General features: G+C 34.1%; 1 protein-coding gene across 1 annotated transcript in view; it reads left to right on the plus strand.

The window, feature by feature from the left end:
* Nucleotides 1-16,458, plus strand: part of DPY19L2 (dpy-19 like 2) — an 86,439-nt gene that overhangs the window by 23,150 nt on the left and 46,831 nt on the right. The window contains exons 7-9 of the mRNA XM_057549977.1: nt 1,447-1,504; nt 3,218-3,309; nt 4,388-4,487. Coding sequence (XP_057405960.1) covers nt 1,447-1,504; nt 3,218-3,309; nt 4,388-4,487 — 250 coding nt within the window. The remainder of the gene's footprint in view (nt 1-1,446; nt 1,505-3,217; nt 3,310-4,387; nt 4,488-16,458) is intronic.

A 16,458-nucleotide genomic window follows, 5' to 3' on the forward strand; every position in this document is an offset into this window, starting at 1 on the left:
AAATTAAAAAAAAAAAAAAAGAATAAGCAGCTTCAGAAGCCTAAAAAGATCTGAACTCTTCAAATACAAAAGTATTTAAAAAAAAATAGTTTGTATTTATTATGCTTTTTTCAAATATGGAAAATGTTACACGAGACTAAGACATTTTAAAAGTTAGTATTTTTCATTGGGAGAGCTACCCAAAAGGTGATAGTCTTCTCTAAATTGGTTACACAGTTCTAGAATATCAAATACATTATTAGGCTCCAGTCTTTAAGAAGGATATGTAGATATAACATATGTTGGCTATAAAAGTGTCACCAAAACTGTGAGGAGATTAGAAACTATGGCATATGAGACTATGAGAAACAAAAGAAATAGGGATTTGGGGAAAATTTTCTATTTCTTACCTTGGCCACCCTCCCGCACTGGCACTAATTTGGAAGGTAGATATTCCATTTCTATTCTTTTGGTGGTTAATGATAAAATGTTAACATGCATATCTAACTTGATCAAGTCTAAAATTAATTGATATCTTTCCTCTTCTTTTTGATCAGTACAAGGAATTTCAGAACACTTTACTTCAAAACAGCCCCTAGCATCTTGTAATTATTACCATAATTTAGTACTTCTAGTACCCCTCCACAGCAGTCATCACTGTTATTTTTTGTTGTCGAATCTTCCTTAGATTTATCCTCATGTTCCTAGTTTCTATATGCAGCATTTGTTCTTGCTTCTCACACCTTCCTCCTTTCAATTTCTTCTTTTCTGATGTGCGTCCTTTGAATTTCCCTTAGTGAAAATCTGTTAAAGGTATATTACTTCCCATTGGCTTTCCTCTGCTTGTTTTGTTAAACTCATTCCTTCCTTTTTTCAGTCATTCAACCAGTATTTATTGTCTTCAGAGTCTGAAGCTGTGTATATAATGATGAACAATACTTTAAAGAAAAGGCAACTTTAAGAAGTGGTTTTTAATCTTTGATAATTATCAGCCATCCTTGATCTCAGTTTTGTATTCTACATTGTTGTTTCTTGGGACTCAACAAAAGAATATTTGCAGTAGTTTAGATGGTTCAGTTACCGCTAAATGAAACTGTTAGACTCTTCATCTCTCAGTCACTGAAATCCAATTTGGAATGACAAAAATTTGCCTCCACTCAGAATATTCAAAGAATGCAGTATAGACTCTGAAGTGCTGGCCTGTTTGTTAAAAATTATTTTATGTTCACATATAATATTTTACATAGAAAATATTTTACATATAAATTAATAACATTCAGATTACTTTGTATGTACACTTTGTATGCTTGTACGTTCAAGAGTAAAACATCAACTACATGCGTACTTTTGAAATTTTTACTGTTATTTTATATGGTTTAGTACTATGACATTTTAAAATCTAAGATAAGTTTGTGAAAAACTCACTATATTTTACATGAATTTTGATTGTATACATTTTTTTTACAGTGGGACTCAACTTGGAGGTCTAATTACAGTATTATGCTACTTTTTCAACCATGGAGAGGTTTGTTTTCTAGAAAATAATTTGTAGAAATAGAAGGGGTGATATAGGAACAAGGAAATGTATTCATCAAAACAGTATTTAATTGTATATTACTTAGGACTTGACAGTATTTTAAAGAACCTTGTGTTGTAAGTTGATGTTTTAATCATGTTGATCCACATTTTTACATAATAATTAGAATTTATGATGTGAGCTATCTTGCCTGGTTTTAGCACGTATATATGTTACATATATTTTGTAGAAAAAGCAAGTACTATATTTGTTGAGTTCAGGCACTTTATGTACATTATCTCACTCCCACCAAACTTTTTAGGGAGGTGGCTGTTATCCTCACAGTAGAAGATATGAAATTGAAATTTGGAGAGGTTAAGTTACGTACTCAAGATTCCACATTCATGCCGTGATGAAGCTGGGTTTCCTCTTCTACATCTTTCTGGCTCTAAAACCTCACTTCTTTCTATTACATCATGCTGCCTTTTCAATTACACAAAATGCTGAATTCAAAATACAAATTAACTTACTAACTCAGCCCAATAAGACATGGTCCACCTAAAAAGAGTTCATGGAAACTTATTTAGAATATGATAGATTCATTCAACAAAATATCAAGTACAAAACATGTGCCAGAGTCCGTGTTAGATGCTGAGGATATGGCCAAGAAAAGTGGAAGAATCTGACTGCTAGTTTTTGGAAGCAAAATGTGTAATATGTTATGGCACAGATTATATAGGGTAGAAGTCTCTATCCATTACTATTGGGAAAGGTAGATACTTGGTTAATTTTAAAAAATCAATTAGACAAGGGAATCATAAAAATTATACATAAGTATCTTAAATAATATTAACTTAAAGCAAACAAATACATTGTCAGTCACCAGTGTATTAGTATAAACACAAGACCTTTTCTTTGAGTATGCCAGATGACTGACACTATGAGTTGACCTTCTTATACATACCGTAACTCACCTTCTGAGGTTTACAATTTTGGTTTCCTGGAAGAAGAGCAATAAATTTTAAGACTGTTGCAAGGTTGTAAGAGTTTAGATTCTTTCTAGAATTTCAGAATTCTTGATATAAAATTTTATAATATTCCCACCCATATGTTTTGGAAACAGTTTTAAAGTCTATATGAAAATTTAATACTTTCATTGCATACATCATATCAGTGAATCCCAAATACTTCTGGTTGTTTTTAGAAATTTATAGTTAACTCTTTCAAAGGTATATTTCACAAATTCAGAAACAGTCTTAATTACTTGTAATGGGTGTCTATACATATTAAACTTGTCATGTGTAAACATTTGGTGTTTGTGAATGCCCTAGGTGACATTTGTTTAGATATTTTTCTGAGCATGTATAAATCCCAAAGCCCTGGGATGCCCAGGGTCATCACTGAAGAGCTGGAACGTGGATCTGGTTTGTCTTTCCCAGAATCCTCACTGCTCCTAACCCTATCAACTTGTTTGTCCTTCGAGTGTCCGTATGTTTGACCTGGTCTATCTTTCACTTGTTTCTGGACTTGCTAGTTAATGGCTCTCTACCTAATGGCTATGTGCTGGAAGAGAACTCCAAAAACTGAGGAGCTATACCAGCTATCCAGAAATAAATGAGCCTAGTATTAAAATTACTAAAACCAGCCCACCCATGATTTTTTAAATTAATTGTGTTTATTGCAATGGAACATAGAGTGAGGTAAGCATTTTATTGATTTCAGGCTACTCGGGTGATGTGGACACCACCTCTCCGGGAAAGTTTTTCGTATCCATTTCTTGTACTTCAGATGTACATCTTAACTGTGATTCTCAGGTAATTTTTATTTATAAAATGAAACTAGCTGAATTGTAAGTGTCTCAAAATTACTTCAACTTATCGTTATAATTACTAAATCTAGGCTCTATTTTTAAAAATTACTTCAAAAATAAATTACTTCTATTTATTTTGTGATAAATATTATGATAAATTTTTATGTGATAAATTTTGTGATATTATTAAACAATATCATTAAAAATTTTGCTTTTGAAAATGTATATACCATAGTACAAGAATTTATGGAAACCCAATACAACCTGTATAAAAAGAAGAGTTACAGTTTTATAATTTACACAAAATGTGTGCATTCTTTTTTTCATATTCTAAAAGGTACTAAAGTCTATGTGGTAAAAGGTATTGGTTACTGATAAATCTCATGATTGCAGAATGGACGGTTTAAACTTCAATATGCATTAGTTTAATTGTATTCCAGAATTATTTCTTTAAAGTCATTGTTTAAAATCTCTTTCTTTAAGTTTTTCTCATAGTCGTTAGCTAATTATTTCACCAGCACTTACACTTTTCTTCATTGCTTTTTGAAACATAAAAGTGGTGGTATATGAAAGTTATTTCTGCTCATGTAGTGTAAATATCTCGAGGTATGCAAGGTCAGTTCAGATTCTATTTTCTGACATTCTTGCTGGAGTATTAAATTTCTAATGTCATGCATAGTTAAAGAAAAATAAATTTTTAGTTGAATATAGTTGATTTACAATATTTTATTAGTTTCAGGTATACAGAATAGTGATTCATTATTTTTACAGATTATATACTCCATTAAAAGTTTACAACATAATGACTCGAATTCCCTGTGCTATATGTTTAAGATACCTACTGATAAACTAGATACAATGCTTTATTTAAAGCTCTAATTTTGTTTGTTTTATTATAAGCATTTTTATAACCGAAATATTTTAAGTTCTTCTTAATGAACTTTTAAAAGTTAACTATATTTTGTTGTCTAACATCAAAGTTAAGGGGATCAATAGATTTCAACATTTTGCAACTAGTCATTCAGTTTAATGATAGGCTACTTTTATAGTAAAACTTACTGGTGTCAATTCTCTCCATTAAGGACCTCGAACAATAGTAAAAAGCATTTTATTGCACTCTGCCTTTCCAACGTTGCTTTTATGCTTCCCTGGCAATTTGCTCAGTTTATACTTTTTACACAGGTAAGATGATTTTAAACTAATTTAAGTTGAATGCAAGATGTGCTTGGTTGTTTCCATAGGAAAAAAATTTTTTTTGAAGTATAGTTGATTTACAATATTGTGCTAATTTCTGCTGTACAGCAAAGTGACTCAGTTATACACATATATACATTCTTTTTTTATATTATTTTTCATTACAGAGAAATTTTAAATGTGATTATATTTGTGCCCTGATAGATTTTCAAAATATGGAATAATTATAAAGTTTATATACATGTGTGATTTTTTTTAATCATATAAATCTACCTTCTGTTAATGTGTTGGTTAGTTAGGCAGATATTAAACCTGCAAAAGACTTTTACCTCTTATTTTAATCCATAATTTTTCCTGTTGGTATTTGAGATGATCTGTGTAAACCTGCCTGTAGATTTTCCTTTTGTCTGAGGGATCATTTTAGGTGCCAAGCTGCGCAACATGGTAAGGGCCACTTTGATTCTTCATGGTAGGGGATTTCTGCTTCTAATCCAGCTAAATGTTGGCTGTTCTGTCTGAAGAGCAGAATCTTACTGGACACCATTTATCAGAGCTTTAATCATGGTGTTATTCAGTGAATTGAGGCCATATCCTGTTTCTTCAAACAACTAAGTAACTAATGGCAAGAAACTGAGCTGGGGAAGCAGAGAGTAAAAGGTCAATTTTGATGAAATTTCCTACTATGATTTTTCGTTAGAACTCCTTTCCACCTAACTAACAAACACTGATAATATGTAATGATGTTCTTTATTGGCAGTGAGAAATTCTGCCAAGAATCCTTGTCCTGCCAGTTGTCTACAAAGAATGAAGTTATAACCACAATTTAATTGATGCTGCATGTTTAAAGCATGTTAAGAGTATTCCCTCTGCCTTACTTCCTTATATTTGGTCTATAACTAACACAGAATTTCTGTGGTTTTCATTATTTGCATATGCCAACATAGTAGAATAGATTTCTAATGTGCATCATTTCCTTGCAAGGAGATGTATTAATTTAGCTCCTTGGGTAATTTTGATATTGCCTTAATGATTTTCTATCCATTCAAAAGATATACTAGACTTTTAGGTTTTTTTTTTTTTTTTGAGATGTAATTAACATTTTGTAAGCTTAAGATATACAACGTATTGATTTGATACATTATTATATTGCAATATGATTATCCCCTGATTAACACCATAGTGTTAACACCTCTATCAAGTCACATGATTATTATTTCATTCTTGTGGTGACAACGTTTAAGATCTAGTCTCTTAGCAACTTTGAATTATATGATACGGTATTGACTGTAATAACTATGCTATGCATTAGATCTCCAGAACTTATTCATCTTCTAGTTGCAAGTTTGTATACTTTGTCCAACGTCTCTCTAATTCCCCCACCCCCAAGCCCCTCGTAATCACCATTCTACTCTCTGTTTTTACAAGTTTGGCTTTTTTAGATTCCACATACAAGTAATATAATAAAGTATTTGTCTTTGTCTGACTTATCTCACTTAGCATAATGCCTTCAAGGTCCATCTGTGTTGTCACAAATGGCAGGATTTATATATATATATATATATATATATACACATACATATATACATACACACACACACACACACACACACACACATATATATATATATAGCACATCTTCTTTATCCATTCATCTGTTGACAGACACTTAGGTTGTTTCCATACCTTGGCTATTGTGCATAATGCTGCAGTAAACATAGATTGTAGATATCTCTTCAATATTATGTTTTCATTTCCTTTGGAATATGTACCCAGAAGTGGGATTGCTGGATCATATGGTAGTGGTATTTCAAATTTTTTGAGAAACCTCCATAGTGTTTTTCACAGTGGCTCCACCAATTTATTTACATTCCTACTAACAGTGCACAAGGGTTCCCTTTCCTCCACATCCTCACCAACATTTGTTTTCTTTTGTCTTCTTGATGATAACCATTCTAATAGGTATGGAGGGATATCTTACTGTGGATTTGTTTTTGTTTCCCTGATGATTAGTGATGTTGGGTGTCTTTTCATGTACCTGTTGGCCATTTGGATGTATTCTTTTGAAAAATATTTATTGTTCCTCCACCCATTTTTTAATCAGTTTTTTTTCATTATTGAGTTGTATGAGTTCTTTATACATTTTGGATATTAATATTTCACCTAATATATGATCTGCAGATATTTTCTCCCATTGCATAGGTTGCCTTTTCATTTTGTAGATTGTTTCCTATGCTGTGCAGAAGCTTTTTATCAATAGTTTGATGTAGTCTCACTTGTTGATTTTTTCTTTTGTTGCTTTTGCTTTTGGTGTTACAATCCAAAAAATCATTGCCAAGATGAGGGTCAAGGAGCTTATTCCCTAAGTTTTCTTCTAGGGGTTTTATGGCATCAGGTCTTATATTTAAGTCTTTAATCCATTTTAAGTTAATTTTTGTGAGTGGTGTAATATAGAAGTCCAATTTCATGTAAATATCCAGTTTTCCTGACACCATTTATTGAAGACATTATTTTTCCCCCTAAGTATTCTTGGCTTCCTTGTCAAATATTAATTGATGGTATATGCATGGGTTTACTTATGGTCACTCAATCTGTTCCATTGCTGTGTATATTAGTCTTTATTCCTGTACCATACTATTTTGATTACTATAGTTGATAGAGTAATGGGGCTTCCTTATATGTTACAGTCCTTTTTTTTTTTGCTGCTTTTAGGATTCTCTCTTTGATTTTTGAGTTTTATTATAGTGTGTCTTAGGGAAGGTATTTTTCAATTACAATAATGGGGTGATTTATTAGCTTTGTGAACTTGCATGTCCAAATCTCTTCATAGGTTTGGAAGTTCTCAGCTATTATTTCTTTAAATAAACTTTCTGCCCCTTCTCCCTCTCTTTTCATAGAACTCCGGTGATTCTCTTATTTGATCATTTGATATTTTCATATAAATCACATAGACTTTCTTCACTCTTTTTCATTCTTTTTTCTTCGTTATCCTCTGACAGCGTATTTCAAAGTTCCTATCCAACTCACTGTTCCGTCTTCTGTTTGGTCTATTCTGATGTTGGTATTCTATTGCAGTTTTCATTTTATTCATTGAATTCTTCAGTTCCAGAATTTGTTTTGTTCTTTTAATCATTTTTATCTCTTTGTTAATCTTCTCACGTTGTTCATGTGTTGTTATCCTGATTTCATTGAATTGTATTTCTGTGTCTTCTTGTATCTCATCAAGTTTCCACAAAACAGCTATTTTGAATTCTTTATCAGGTAAATCATAGAATTCTGTTAGAGTTTGGTTACTGGAGGACTATTAAGATTTTTTGGTGATGTCATGTTTCCTTGATTCTTCATGTTCCTTGAAGTTTTGTGTTGCAGTTTTTGCATTTCAGGTTGCCTTCAGGTGGGATATATTCTTCATTCATCCTGCTTATATCTGGGGTTTTCTCTGACCTTATATGGATACACCTGCTTCATGCTTCTTGCTCCCTCTGTGGCAGAATTATTAGGCTTGTATGTCTTTTCTAGACAGGCCCACAGACCCCTGGCCTCTTTTTCACATGAGCTCCTTATCTACTAGAACTCACTCTTACTGCCACACTAAGGAACATGAAAAAGGAGCCAGCTGCAGAGTCGGGAGAGGTGTGAGTTTAACACTCAGGAGGTGTCAAGAGTGCCTGCAGGCCAAGTGGAGGGATCCTTGGGTGGTTTTCTCAGCAGCTGGTAGGCAGGTTTCCTGCCAGAGTCCTGAGCACAACCAGAAGGAACTGCATCCTTTTAATGCCCTCTGATATTCTTATTTGCCTCTTTCTCAATCTCCTGCCTGCCCCAGTCAAGGAGGTCGCACTGCACAGCTCTGAGTGCTGTGGGAAAGAAATTGTTTGTTCCAGCAATGTCCTGCATAGCTGGGGATGCCAGGCACACACTCATCATTCTCCCTTTCCCCCATGGGAGAGGTTGCCACTGGCTAGTTCAGGCTCTCACTGTGCCACCTTGGGGATAGGGTGTTGGCAAAGTTCCTCTTACTCTCTCTAGTGCATCCAAACTCATATATATTTTTGCTCCAATAAAGTGCTTGAGCCTCTCCTCAGGAAGACTGGATTCTGCAGGGCTCTCTTGTCTGTGGGTGTCTGCCCAAGTCAGCAGTATCCAGATTTTCTTCAACCATTGCTGAGAAGAGCTGGGACTAGTTCACTGGCTCCTGCTTATTCCACAGCCTGTGCTGAGGTCTGTCTGCCTATTCTCAGATACATAGGTGGGCAAGACTCCTCCCGGAACCCTTGGCATATGGTGCAACTTCCATAGAGGCACTTTTGTTCATGGATGGATGCCAAATTTTAGTTGTTAAAAGGTGGAGGCAGAAAAGCGGGACATCTTATGCTGCCATGATGCTGATGTAACTCCCAGCTTTTAGTTTTCTGAATTAACGTATAAAGTTTTGTTTGCTTGTGTTTTTGTTTTTTAATACTAACGTGAAGATAATTCAAAGTTATTTTTCTGGGAGTGTTCTAAGACTTTTATTCTTGATTACATTTTTCACAGATTAAAGTTAAAATTAGTTCATGTCTCCTGCACATATTGTCTGAGAAATGGGGCTGAAGGACTCAAGGATTAGCTATATTTTAAAGGAAAAAAATTACAAGCAACAGTTGTATAAACCTAGAATATTTGGAGTGAGAAGACCTTAAAGCATTATCATTCTTAAGAAATTGAGAAATTGTGACTTATTCAGTAACTGGATTTTAATTTATAATATGCTCTATTTTCTTATATTTTATTAGAGAATTCCCATTCATGTAGGAGAGATTGTTATGACCAAGGACAGTAAAAGGGATAGTTGCAGGAAGGAGGTTATAAAATCAGAAGTGATAGAGATGCAGATTATTTCCGGAAGAGATAGTATCAATATATCTATACAAAACTGGTTGTCAATTTCATATTCTTTCTTTATATAACTGATTCTTTGCTTGGGGTATGTATAAAGCCACATCTCTTTTAATATTTAATGTGACTCCATGCCCTCATCCTGCTTATAAGAAGATTATTTTCTTCCCTCCCTGGAGTTTCTCTTCCACTGATAAGCCCATCGGCCATTTATTTGGGCCAAATATCAGGACTAGATGTTTTTGTCTCACTGTTGAAGCCAGAAATGAGACTACTTGTATCTGGAGGATTCAGAAATCTGGGTACACAGTCAATGCCACCACACTGCTGTTTAGCAAAACTTACCCCTTCTGCATGGAATTTGACCCTCAGTTAACCTTCTAGCTCTCTTCCCTTAGAAATTTGCTTGTGTTGTGTGACCATGATGTTACTAGGCACGTTGCTTGGTGATTGCCTAATTGCATCCGAGAGGAAGAAACCGTAAGTGAGCTAAGTTCTTCCTGAGGGGGATGCCTTGGCTTCGGGCTTCCTTAAGTGAGGTGGCTCTTGTAAGTGTCATTTCCCTTGCAGAAGTTTCCATGGGTTATGGATCTTCTAAGCCAGAGTGGCTTCTGCATTTATGTGATGTGCATCTTCTTTCTTTGCTCCTGAGCTGTCACCTGGGGTGAGGCTACCATGAAGACTTCTTTGAGAGCTCCCACTGAAGAGAAATATCTGAATCTGTCCTGCTGACAAGTCCTGTTTCCTGTCCTACAGCTTTCTGAATGAACCAGAGGCCAAGTGTGAACTTAAAACCCCCTGGTTTGCATTGACGTCAAGAACTCAAATTCACCTTCTTGAAGATAGAAAACTCCTAACAGCCATAGATGCCAAGTGCTTCACACTAAAATTGGCCTGGACTCCGTGCTTTTACTTATGAGTGGCACCATTTTCTTTCTTGTAAATGTCTCATAGCGCACCTGCAGTGCTGAGATAGCTGAGTTGAGTCATGAGGAATTTCAGCATCAGCTAAATGCTGTCTGTAGAACTAGGCTTCTCCTAAAAAAAGACTGTGCAGTTCTGGTGTACAGTTCTTGTGAGTGAGCTCACAAGTTCAGAATTCTATCATCTACACAATGTGTTTGTTTTTCAAGTTCCTTGGGGTTCTGTCTTGCCAAATTAGGATTATATTAATGTTTTGGAGATGTTCAAGTATTGGTGAGTCTCATAAATGTTTTCCACCAGGAGACTCATAGCTCCTTATGAAACTTTTTTCCAGTTCCTTTGTCTTTACTGAACATCAAATTTCACACACCAAGCGTCTGAGAAAGGACAATTTTTTTTGTCAAGTCAAATAAACCTTTTGTTCAAGAAGAGTGAGTGCTTGCTTGCCTTTGATCTACAAAACTAAAAGAGGTCACCAAAATGGTTTTTTCCAAGGGGAGTTGATGTTTCTTCCACTGGATGTAGAAGCAGCTACTCTTACTATAAATGTCAGCTTCTCTTTCTGAAAGCTTTGTCTGACCTTGCATCTTGTTGTTAAACTCAGTCTACAGGTTGATTTCTCTCTATTAGTTTGACAATGTTTCTTGTGGCCACAGTGGTTAAAATATAGTTTATTCTATATGTGTAAACTAACAGGGAATCAAAAATTAGCTTACAGAAGGGATTTATAGTTTCATTCCTTATACACAGTTTTATTTAAAGTTTATTTTAAATGCCTGTACTCATTTCTGATTTCAGGAACAAAATTGGTCCAAGCATTTGAACAGATTAAAAACTCTTTATTGTTTCATGGAAACAAATTTTGCCCTACCCTCAGAACTACTTATCTTGAGAAGTATGATGAAAGGAGGCAAGAATAGAAGTCAGTTTTCTACATTTTCACAACAGAATGTTGATTCTGCTGCTTGTATCTAAATGAGAGAGCTTACTTTTCAACCAGCAATTCAAATAGCAACAGTCCAGCTATTAAGCACAATTTTCCCTGTGAAGTGTTTTTTTTTTTAGCCAAAGTGTAAATATGATGTTTAAGAAGGGGGGTCTAGATCTGCATATCCTAACAGTATTGGTCTATGAGAGGAGGGAAAGGGAGACTAACATATACCAGACTTCAGTATTATAGTTTATTTTATTTAATCCTCAAGGAGTCCAGGCACATGGGTATTATTAACTTATGATTACAGATGAAGACACTGAGGCTCAGAGATTAAGTTAAAATCATGTCGGCCTACTTCAGAGCACCAACACTTTCCAATTTATTTTTGTTGCATCTCTAGGGTCTTTCAACTCTTTTCTATAGAAGGCCACATGCTTGGCTGTGTTGTCTTATTTCCTTACTAAAATGCCTTCAGTTTTCATGAAGCATTAATAAAAGAAATATGCATTTAAAGAGTACTTCTGTACCTTTTGTAAAACCATAATTAATTGTCTACTGTATTACCTAATTGCTTTTCTACATAAGAATCTGTATGATACATTTTTCATAATTAGTGTCAAGATTAATTTTCTTCACAAAGTAAATTTATGAACTTCCTTTTAACAACTATAGTTATTTTATTAAATGAGCTGGACACACTTTCTCACAGTGTCTCTCAAAAACCTATATTTAAGCTTGTCCCCATCCCCAAATTTATATACATACTGTATTCCTTTCCTTTTCAGTTTGACAATAAGTTCAGTGATTGCAGTAAATAAAAATTTTTAAGATCTTTAAAATATTGTCTTCTGATCAAAGAACATGATATATATCTACTTATTTAGTTCTTAATTTCTATCAATAATGTTAATATAGATTTTTAGAGGTCTTACAGATCTTTCATTAGATTTGTTCCCAGGTATTTTCTATTTTTGTTGCATTTTAGAAGATTGATTATATTTGTTAGATATGGGGTTCTACGTATGTTAAGCAAAGTTTGTTAATTGTATTATTCTAATCTTTTAGATTTCTACTATTTTTGTTTGCTTTCAGTTACTAGAGGAGGAATGTGTTGAAGTCTTCCATTATAACAGTGATTTGTCTGTATCGTCTGTATCTACTTTTAGCTGTGTAAATTCTTGCTTTAAACATTTTGATGGAACATCATTATGTGCACAGTTGTTATATAGTCCTTTTATTTTTATGTAATGAGCCTTAAATTTTTTTAAAGTGTATTTGTGTGTATGTGTGTGGTAAGAACACTGAACATGAGATACACCCTCTTAATAGATTTTTAAGTGTACAATATAGGTATTGTTATCTATAGACACATGTTGTATAATAGATCTCTAGAAGTTATTGATCTCGAATAACTGAAATCTTATGTGTGTTGATTAGCGACTTCCCATTTCCTCTTCCCCTCAGCCCTTGGCAATCACTATTCTGTTATCTATTTCTGTGAGTTTGACTATTCTAAATACCTCTGATAAATGGAATCATGCAGTATTTGTCCTTCTGTGACTGGCTTAATTTACTCAGCATAATATTCTCATCCATATTGTTGCATGTTGTAGGATTTCCTTCTCTTTTAAGGCTGATACTATTCTGTTGTATGTGTATAACATTTTAAAATCCATTCGACCGTTGATTGTCATTTAGGCTATTTCCATATCTCGGATATTGTGAATAGGGCTGCAGTGAACATGAGAGTGCTAATATCTCTTCAAGATTCTGTTTTCAATTCCTTTGGATAAATACTTAGAAGTGGAAATGCTGGATCATATGCTATTTCTATTTTTAATTTTTGAGGAACCTCCATACTGTTTTCCTTAGCAGCTGCATAATTTTGCATTCCCATTAACAATGTGAAAGGATTCCCTTTTTTTCACATCCTCACTAATACTTGTCGTTTGTTTTTTTGAAAATAGCCATCCTAACAGGTGTGAGATAATATATCATTGTGGTTTTGATTTGCGTTTCACTGATGATTAATGATATTGAGTGTTTTTTCATATATCTATTGACCATTTGTATACCTTCTTAGGATAAATAGCTGTTCAGTTCTTTGGCCATTTTTTAATTGTTATCAGTTTTTTGCTAGAGTAATATGAGTTCGTTATATATTTTGGATATAACCCCTTATCGGATATATGGGGTATTTTCTCCCGTTCCATAGGTTGCTGTTTACCCTTTTGGTGTTTCCTTTGCTATGCAGAAGGTTTTTACTTTGATGTAATCTCACTTGTCTTATATCTGATAAGAGATTAATATCATCAAAATAAGAGATAACAAGTGTTGGTGAGGATGTGGAGGAAAGGGAACCCTTGTGCACTGTTGGTGGAAATGTAAATTGGTGCAGCCACTATCGAAAACAGTATGGAGGCTCCTCAAAAAATTTAAAATTGAACTACCATATGCTCTAGTAATCCCACTTCTGGGTATATATCCAAAGGAAATGAAAACAGAATATTGAAGAGATTATCTGCCTTTCTATGTTTATTGCAGGATTATTCATAATAGCCAAGGTATGGAAATAACCTAAGTGTCTGTCAACAGATGAATGGATAAAGAAGATGCGCTACATGTATATACAATGGAGTATTACTCAGCCATGAGAAAAAGGAAATTCTGCCATAGGACATAGATGGACCTTGAGGGCATTATGCTAAGTGACATAAGTCAGACAGAGACAAATACTGTATTATATCACGGGATATAATATTAGTATCACGTATTAGTATTTAGTTTGGAATCTAAAAAAACCAAACTTATAGAAACAGAGAGTTGAATGGTGGCTACCAGGGCCAGAGGGGTATGGGAAGTAGGAAGATATTGGACAAAGGGTACAAACTTGCAACTGGAAGATGAATAAGTTCTGGCGATCTATCACATAGATTGTAGTTAACGTTATTGTTTTATATACTTGAACCTTGGTGAGAATGTAGATCTTAAATGTTCTCACCACAAAAATGAAATGAGAATTTCGTGACGTGATGAAGGTGTTAGCTCACACTGCAGTGGTAATAATACTGTAATATATGTGTATCAAATCAACAGGTTGTACACCTTAAACTTGCACAATGTTTTAAGTATATCTCAATAAAGCTGAAAAAAAAATAGCAGAGGGATCCTTGGTAGAGACTCTAAGCTTAATAAAAGGGACAAATTTCTTAAACCCAGTAAAGTTCTGATTATCTGTTAGCTGGAATTTTAGTTGGAACCACTTTATGCCTTCCCCATCCATTTTGGGGGAGGAGGTAGGTAGTAAGGTATTTACGCTGGGAGAAGAAAAAATGACAGGAAGTTTGAGAGTAAGATATTAGCACCAAACTCCCAAATTCTGGGTAGTTGATCTATAGAATATACTTATAACAATTTATGCATTCTTTGACTCTGAGATTCTATGGCCTTGCTTGAGCTTGCTTTATGAGGCACTTGATAATGTGTTGAAACGAAGTTTGCAGAGATATTTGTGTCCTTGCGTTTTTTTCCACACCACCAGCAAATAAGTTTCTTTAGGGTGGAGATAGCATTGGCCCTCTAGTATCCATTGAATGGATTTGAATTTATAGCATCGTTTCTAAGAAAACTATACTTTAAGCTCCAAGCAATTAAGTTATAAGTAAAGTTCTGGGAAGCTATATTCAGGTAAATTGGTTATTATTTGAAAGTATTACCATCTTCAACTGGCACCTCTTGAAATGAAAATCTCTTTGGAATTCTTGAATGAATTATCCATTGTTGTTTTACTTCTACAACAAATTCATAATCTGGTTACCACTAAATGTTAAATTGCATGAGACTTTTCAAAGGCCCAAAGAAAAGAATTCCTGGGTCCAGTCATAATTATTATTGTGAATGCAGTCCCCTAAAATAAATGTTAATACTGTAATTCACAGTAGAGCTGTACAATTTTTAATGAAATAAAGTACCACCAAAATAAAATGTCACATTTTCAGACTGACTTCTTTCACTTAGCCATATGTATTTTAGGTTCCTCCATGTCTTTTCATGACTTGGTAGCTCGTTTCTTTTTATTGATGAATAATATTCCATTGTCTGGATGTACCACAGTTTGTTTATCCATTCAACTCTTGAAGGACATCATGGCGGCTTCCAGTCTTTGGTGATTCCCTAAACATTCATGTGAAGGTTTTGAGTGGGCATAAGATTTCAGCTTAATTGGGTAAATACCCAGGAGTGTGATTGTTGGATTGTATGGTAAGACTATGTTTAGTTTTGTAAGAAATTGCCGATTTTGTCAGGTTTTGGGATTTCAGCCATTCTATTAAGTGTGTAGCAGTATCTCCTTGTTCCAATTTACAGTTCCTAATGTAGTATTGGATTTAACATCTTTACATGTGCTTATTTGCCCTCTGTAGATCTTCTTTGGTTAGGTTATTTGTTCACATCTTTTGACCATTTTTAAATTGGGTTATTTGTTTTCTTATTTCTGAGTTTTAAGAGTTCTTAGTACATTTTACATACCAAACCTTTATCAGATATGGGTTATGCAAAGATTTTCTCACAGTCCCTGACTTGTCTTTAGTTTTCTTAATAGTGTCTTTTGTGGAGCTGGGGTTTTTAATTTTAAGGAAGTTCAGTTTATCAGTTTTTTTCTTTCATGGATCATGCTTTTGATGTCATAGCTAAAAACTCATCCTCAAATAAGATCACCTTGATTTTCTCCTGTATTATATTTTAGAAGTTTTTTAGTCTGTGTTCTACATTTAGCTCTAAGATACACTTGAGTAAGTTTTTTGAAAGGTGTAAGATCTAGGTCTAGATTTATTTTTTTTAATGCGTGCGTGTCCAAGTCTTCCAGCACTATTTGTTGAAAAGACTGTCATTTCTCCATTTTGCGCCGTTGTCAAAGCTCAGTTGCCTATAATTGTGTGGATCTGTTTCTAGACCCTCTATTTTATTCCTTTGATCAATTTGTCTATTTTTTCTCCAGTACCATGCTGTCTTGATTACTGCAGCTTTGTAGTAAGTCTTAAAGTCAGTTAGTCTCAGACCCTTTTTAAGAGTTTTCTCTTTGCCTTTGGTTATAAGCCGTTTTTACTATGACATGCCTATGTGTGGTTGGGTTTTGTTTGTTTTAATTTATCCCTTGCTAGGGGCTACTAATACTTTTATGAGTCAGTGCTTGATTCTTTTTCTATAGATTTTGGGGGCTTATCAGGTATA

This window comes from Balaenoptera acutorostrata, chromosome 7 (assembly GCF_949987535.1).
Source record: "Balaenoptera acutorostrata chromosome 7, mBalAcu1.1, whole genome shotgun sequence".
In the NCBI taxonomy this organism is placed as follows: domain Eukaryota; kingdom Metazoa; phylum Chordata; class Mammalia; order Artiodactyla; family Balaenopteridae; genus Balaenoptera; species Balaenoptera acutorostrata.